Source organism: Balaenoptera physalus (genome assembly GCF_965194825.1).
Source record: "Balaenoptera physalus genome assembly, chromosome: 19".
Lineage (NCBI taxonomy): Eukaryota > Metazoa > Chordata > Mammalia > Artiodactyla > Balaenopteridae > Balaenoptera > Balaenoptera physalus.
Window position 1 is genome coordinate 55628561 of NC_138900.1, and position 7226 is coordinate 55635786.

The 7226-nt window shown below is 45.3% G+C and overlaps 1 protein-coding gene across 8 annotated transcripts in view; it reads right to left on the minus strand.

Moving 5' to 3' along the window:
* Positions 1 to 2007, minus strand: part of WDR59 (WD repeat domain 59) — a 95337-nt gene extending 93330 nt beyond the window's left edge. For 4 of the 8 annotated variants that reach the window (XM_082438994.1, XM_082438991.1, XM_082438990.1 and 1 more), the window contains exon 1: positions 1808 to 2007. In XM_082438994.1, coding sequence (XP_082295120.1) covers positions 1808 to 1992 — 185 coding nt within the window. In that variant the 5' untranslated portion in view covers positions 1993 to 2007. The remainder of the gene's footprint in view (positions 1 to 1807) is intronic. The other 4 variants (XM_082438997.1, XM_082438996.1, XM_082438992.1 and 1 more) reach the window with 2 other exon arrangements.
* Between the last annotated feature and the right edge of the window lie 5219 nt (positions 2008 to 7226).

Sequence of the window (7226 nt, forward strand, 5' to 3'; positions counted from 1 at the left end):
AATGAATAGAAAAACCAGAAAGAAAAACAGAAACTCCCGCAAGGCAGTTAAATTACCCAATTTAGTTTGTTCTCTTACTATGACAACTGCTGTTTAGGTTTAATTATTTGATATGACTTCATAGCATCCTAATATATGTGTCAACACCCTCTCTGCAGGTCTTTTCAATTACATCTGTGTAGAGAAGTAGGGGTGAGACTACCTGGGTTTCTGTGAAAATTAAAGGGTTTGCAGATTAGTAGCTTCCAAATTAGCAAGCTCAGAGGTAGGACACATGATTCTGTTCTTAGTCCCCAGTGAAAGCAATTAACAAAAAGGGTAACAGGAATATGGTTCTTTTTCCCTGGGAGTCTGGCATCTTTCTTCCTCCCAGAGACACCATGCTGACAGTGCAAAGTGTTTTAGGATCCTTTCACCCAAATGCGGTTGCTCAAATTCTCCATGGGCACTATGTATCAAGGGCACCCATAGAGCAAATTGGTGGGAGGTTCTCCCCTCATGCATCTTTACGGCAAAAGAAGGGATAGGTTTTAGAAAGAAGAAACCACATCACCCCCTTATCGTAAATCCAGATTCCCCTTCAGTATAAATCACCTGAGCACCAACACAGTGCCTGGTACAGTGTGCACCTGTCAAAAGCTCAATAAACCCTTATTGAAAAAATGACTGAATGAAAGTCTGGCACACTGAAGGTATTCAATAAATTATGTGTTCGATACATGAAGACAATCACCAACACACTGTCCTGGGTGCTGGGGAAAGGGGGCATGATATTTATTGTAAAACGACTGTATGACAGGCTCATACAGTATGAAGCAGAGCAGTGTAATGAGTCCAACAAGGCCCTGGGGCCAGACGCCTGCATTCAAATCCCAATGCGACAACATAATGGGAGGCCTTGGCCAAGTCACTTGGGATCAGCCAAACGGGGATCAGCTTCCCCGTTGGGGGGAAAAAAAATCTACTTATCTTGCATGGTTCTTTCATGAATTAGAAAAAGGAAATGTAGACCACTTAGCACAAGGCCCAGCATATGGAAGGAATGAAATAGAAAAATGATAAAATTTCCTAGTAAATACTAGTGTTCCTTTGGGCTTACCATGTGTCCAGCACTGTGCCACACATTCGAAATGTATGACTTCATAAAACTCTCACACCAACCGTATGAGGTAGGTACGATTCGCACCTCTTACAGGTGAGAAAACATGCACAGAGGGTGATGACAGGCTAAGAGCTGAGGCGGGATTCGAACCCGGGCAATACATGCAGTGCATACTCCTATTCACCTACGGTGTGCTCCACTGTCGTAACATCAGTAACCGCTTAAAAACTTAGGCGCGAAACAGGCACTTTGCATGCATTTTTTTTTAATCGAATCCACTCCAAAGACCTGTGAGGCAGGGTTAAGTCCATGCATCTGAGGCTCAAGTAAGTTCTGCGACTTGCCCAAAGTCACCAGGCGCGGGGGTACCTAAACCCCCCTCGCTCACCACCCTGGTCATGGGAAGCCTCCCCTCAGCGCTTACTAGCGCGCAATCTCTGCAATTCGATGTCCCCAGGCAGACCCCACTCCCGGTATCCACGAGGGGAACCCCGAAACCCCGCCCATGCCAGCCCCAAACACCCGCAACAGTCATCAAGGACCCCCTCACCCGCTCGGGTCTGACAGGTCCGGGTCACTCCCTTGCCCATCTCTCCAGCCCGGACTGGGGGTCGCCCCGCCACCCCCAAGAATGACCCGGCAGCGTGGGGGAGGGGAACCAGGAAGGGCGCATGCTTAAAAGGCTCCATTAGGCCCCGAGCTCACCTGGGAGTCGCGGAACTCCACCACCACGTTCTCGCTGCTCCATCGCGCCGCCATCTCCCGCGCCCAGACTCGGCGGTCCCAGGACTACGCGTTCCCACCCACGACACCCGCGTTCGGTGAGCTCCACGCAGCCCGGACTCAGTCCAGCCACGCCCCGTCCCCCCTTCCGTCTGACCGCAAACCATTGGCTGACCCAAACACTGGCTCCGCCCCCTCTTCCCGGATCATCCAATTGCGGCACGGCGCCTGCCCCAAACAGACACGCCCCCTTCACTCCGTCACTCTGCTTGAGTCACCCACGCTCCTCGCTCTTTTGGATACACGCCCCCTGCCGCGAGCTCTGCCGGGAGTTGTAGGCCAAGGTCTAGCCACTTGTGGGCAATCCGCGAAGAGCTTGCAGGTTAAGGTTTGGACAAGGGGAGGCACCTCTCTGTCTCCTCGCTGGTGTCCTTCGCAAGGCCCAGGCCGTATAACCAAAGCCCGACATTAGTGCAAACCAATGGTTACCTCTTCCCCTGAGGCCTGCCACAAAGGCATTGAAAAGAGTGAACGTGCGATTCATTGTTTTATACAGTACAGCGGCGCCTGCCAAACTATCCAAGGACCCAGGGGGTCTCCGAAGGCAAAACAATTTTCATAGTCATACAAAGAAGTTATTTGCCTTTTTCATTTTCTTTCACCAGTGTACAGTGGAGTTTTCCAGAGGCTACATGATACATATTTGTAACAGTTTGAACGTAGAAGCAGATGTGAAAATCCAGGGGTTTTCTGTTAAGCCAGACATTAAAGAGATTTGCCACTCTTCTCACAAAACCAATTTTTTGGAAAATAGTTATTTTTTACTTACAAAATGTGTTATTGATGTGAATGCGCATTGATGTTTAAATGAAATATATATTTTTTAAGTTCTCAGTTTTAATTTCTGATGTACTAGACATCTCCCACACAAAAGTTTTGGGGGGTCATTAATGATTTTTAGGAGTGTAAAGAGAACCTGAGATCAAAAAGTTGGAGGACTGCTGTGCTAGTATGGGGAGTGGTGATTAAGAGGTTCTCTTTTTCAGCCCCAGCCTCTCAAATCCTGGGCTTAACTGGCTTAGCCTCAGTTTCTCTATGGAAGGAAGAAGTTTGTTTGCTTGTTGTAAGGAGTTAAGCAAGCATAGGGCCTGGAATATAGTCAACACTCAAGTGTAAGCTACTATTATTGTTGTTAATATTAATTCTATTTCTACATGCAAGTTGTTGCATGAATAGAGATAAGAAGGCTTCCTTTCCCTCCTGGAGTGTTGGATATAATGGGGAAGACAGACTTGTTAACAGGTTAGGGTGACCAACTCACGCCAGGAAGCTGCTCAATGTGGGCAAACAGAGACAGTTGGTCACTGTACAACAGGTATACACTTGGCAGAATTGTGTTTTATAAAAGCAATGTGCCAGGAGAGAACAGCTTAAATGGGAGACATGACATAGCATCCTGAAGACCGTGACATTTGAGCTTTTCAGTATATTATTAGGATTTTTGATAGAGTCCACTATCAGAAAAAGTACTTCAGCATCAGAAAGTGTGAAGGGCAGGATGTGTTCCAAAGACATAAAGCAGTTCCCCAGTTAACACTCACGACACTGTGCTTCTTTCTTTCCTTCAAAATACACACCACAATATGTAACTCAATATTTGTTTATTGAATATTTTCAAGTTTTAGGAGGAGAGGGACCAGCTCTGTTTTGTTCAGCCCTGCGTGGCGACCGCACATACATGACACTCCATGAATATTGGTCCAATGAATAAATGCGAAAAGCATATGTCATGCCCGCACAGTGCTGTCTAAATCCAAAGGATGCCTTCTGTGAAACCAAAAGCAATTTCTAAAACTATTCATGGTCTTTACTTGTAATTCTTTACACCCAGAAAGAAATACAGAATCACCAATAGTTCTCCGTAAAATCCCTTGCTTTCTTTCTCATTCATCTATCAGTTATTACACTCACACAACACAGCCCTTAAAAATTTCCTCCAGCCCTGGCCTCCACAGTCCTGCACTGGCTTTTCTTCCTGCCTTCCAGTTTCTTCCCAATTCTCCATCAGAAATGCCAAAGACTGCTCTAGAGAGAAGGGCCTCAGCTCAGAGGGCCAGGAAGGGGAAAAACTGCAAGCCACGTTGAAGGGCACAGAGATGGAAAGATAAAGAATAGTTTCTAGGTATGCTTATGCCATCACATAGGAATAAATGAATTAATTCATTTAACACATCATATTCTTATTTATTTGCCTGTTGCTTCGGATGTAGTAGGTGCTCAATAAATATCCACTGAATGAGTGGTTAGCAAATAGTCAGGTACAACTGTAACTTAGGGTAGATGACAGGATGTAACAAAAAGTACAGCTAGAAAAGTTGAAAAGGGCTATTTAGGAAGGGTCCTGCTTAGGCTTTGAAGTTTTATTTTGGATAGAGATAGAGGTAGAGAGAGAGATTTCAAAGCTCTCTGTCTGTCTATATATAGCTTGGTAATTCCTTTCCCACTAAAACCAGTAGGACTGACCCTGCCCAAGCATTTCTTCAACCCTCCCCCACTCCCACCTCTTTAGTTCATTTTTGTCTAGTTCTCAAAATCTGCTTGTCATGGTTATTAAGTACAGAAAGTACTTTGAGTTTCAAATCCTTGGTTCTCTCTGTTCTCCCAGTGTTTTCTTTCTTGAATGTGAAAAAGGCAAGGTAGAATTTTTGAGAGAGGGACCATGAGCCCCTTTCTAACTGCCTCCTCAGGCCTTCTTTCCATCTCCCACCCACGCTGTCACCACGAAAGAGTAAGGACTCCGGAGACAAGTCTAGAGCTCTCTGCTTGCTTCTTCACTACTGCGCTCCCCTGAGATCCGCATATGAATGTCCTGAGTCAGAGACTGGAGACCATTGAGGTGTCCCTTGTCAAGCAGACCTCAACTTGCTGACCAGGCCACGGGGCCCTTATCACCAAACAATGTCTTTTCAGAAGGTCACTTGCTAGCCACGCCACAGGAAGGAAGGGTATGTGGCCAACCCAGAAATCCAGGGCTCTGGCTGGCTCTTATCAGCAACTAGCCTTGCAAGTTTGAGCACGATCCTTTATCTTTCTGGTCCCCTGTTTCCTCTTCTGTAGAATGTGGAGTTAGCTGACCCCTCAGTCTCTCTACATCTGGGAATCTTGGAACCCTGCCCTGAGCTCTACCAGTAATTTCCCTCTCTTCATCAATCAACAAATATTTGTGGATGTTCCCACATGCTCCGGCTCCTTGCTATATACATTTGGTTGATCATTACCCTGATTCTCTCTATTTACGTTTTCTCTTTTCAAGCAAAATGATTAAAAACCTAAAGAGCTATGAGAGGCCTGGGAGAAAGTTTCTTACTTGGAGATACTCGTCCATGCCATCCCCACCCTGGCTATTTCCCAGGAGTAGGCCCTAACGAGCCATTGCCCCCATTTTCTGAACCCTTCAAGTCCCAGACTTACATTCTTTTTTTAAAAAATTTATTTATTTTTGGCTGTGTTGGGTCTTTGTTGCCTGCTGCATGCAGGCTCTCTCTAGTTGCGGTGAGCGGGGGCTACTCTTTGTTGCGGTGCGCGGGCTTCTCATTGCGGTGGCTTCTCCTGTTGCGGAGCACGGGCCTCTGGAGTGCAGGCTCCACAGTTGTGGCGCACGGGCTTTGTTGCTCCGCGGCATGTGGGATCTTCCTGGACCAGGGCTCGAACCCGTGTCCCCTGCATTGGCAGGAGGATTCTTAACTTCTGCGCCACCAGGGAAGTCCCCCAGACTTACATTCTTCAAGATGATGTTCGAAACTGGGGTTTTGCACCATCGTTATGCACTGACATTGCAAAGGCAAATGGCTTTGGCAACGCTGATTTTTTTTAAAAAATTGAGGTATAGGGACTTCCCTGGTGGTCCAGTGGTTAGGACTCTGTGCTGCCACCACAGGGGGCCCGGTGTTCTACCCCTGGTCAGGAAACTAGGATCCCGCATGCCTCGCAGCATGGCCAAAATAAATAAATAAAAATATTTAAAAATTGAGGTATAGTTGATTTACAATATTATATGTCTTAGGTGTATACCATAGTAATTCGCAATTTTTAAAGGTTATACTCCATTTATAGTTATTATAAAATATTGGCTACAGTCAATGCTGATTTTATCAGCTCTTTCTCCTGACTATTCTGGTAGGTGGGTTAGTGATTTATTAACCCTGTTTCACAGCTGAAGGAGAGCCGCGAAGCAGTTCGCCCAGGGTAAGTGAGAGCATGAAGATAAAAAATAAAACAGAGGTCCCAAGTCTAGCTGGGGCCGTTCTTGCATCTGATATCCTTGCATCAAGAGTGTCCAGAATGGGGACTTCCCTGGTGGTCCAGCAGTTAAAACTCTGACTTCCACTGCAGGGGGCACGGGTTCGAACCCTGGTTGGGGAACAAAGATCCCACATGCTGCATGGTGTGGCCAAAAAGTAAAAAAAAACAAATACATTAAAAAAAAAAAAGAGTATCCAGAATGACTTGCCACTGTCTCCAGACCTGTTAACTTTAAACCAAGAACCCACAGGAGAAACTTGGAACAAAATACGTACAGAACTCTTGATGCAACAAATGATGAAATGAAACAAATCTGAGGCTTCAGGTCTCAGTGGATGCCTGTTGTTAATGCCATGAGTCCCTCTTTCTAAGATGTAAAGGACAGAATCAAGCTACTGAATGATTGAACTTTCCCTGCTCTGTATCTTAATATTTTCATTTCAGAGGGAAATTTGTCATACAAATAACTGCACAAGGAGATAACAAGGGCATTGCCTGAGAAAGGCTGCCACTCGAGGTCCCACAGGCTACCTAAATTTAGTGTCATCACATTGCAGAAAGCAGGGGCTTCACCTTTGCAGATCAGGCTCTCAGCTGTTCAGTGGTGCCAGATGTGAGAGAGACTAGCTTATGATAGTAGACTGGAATATACACCTTAAGGGCAAATTATTAATATACAAAAAGAAATAGAGCTGTTAAGCAGATCTAATCTTTTTCACCCCGTTGGAAAGCATAGAGAGAAAATGAAATTGTCATGCAAAGATTCCTTGATGAACATGTTCACTGTAAAGCTTAGAAGTCCAGCTTTGCTCCTTCCAGCTGTATGACTTTTCAGTGTGCATGTGGTATATCCTTTTTTTTTTTAAGATTTTTTATTTTGATGTGGACCATTTTTAAAGTCTTTATTGAATTTGTTACAGTATTGCTTCTGTTTTATGTTTTGGTTTTTTGGCCACAAGGCATGTGGGATCTTAGCTCCCTGACCAGGGATCGAACCCGCACCCCCTGCATTGCAAGGCGAAGACTTAATGCATGTGGTATGCACTTTCTATATACCTCTATCTCTTTCTCTCTCTCTCTCTCTCTATTTAAATTTACA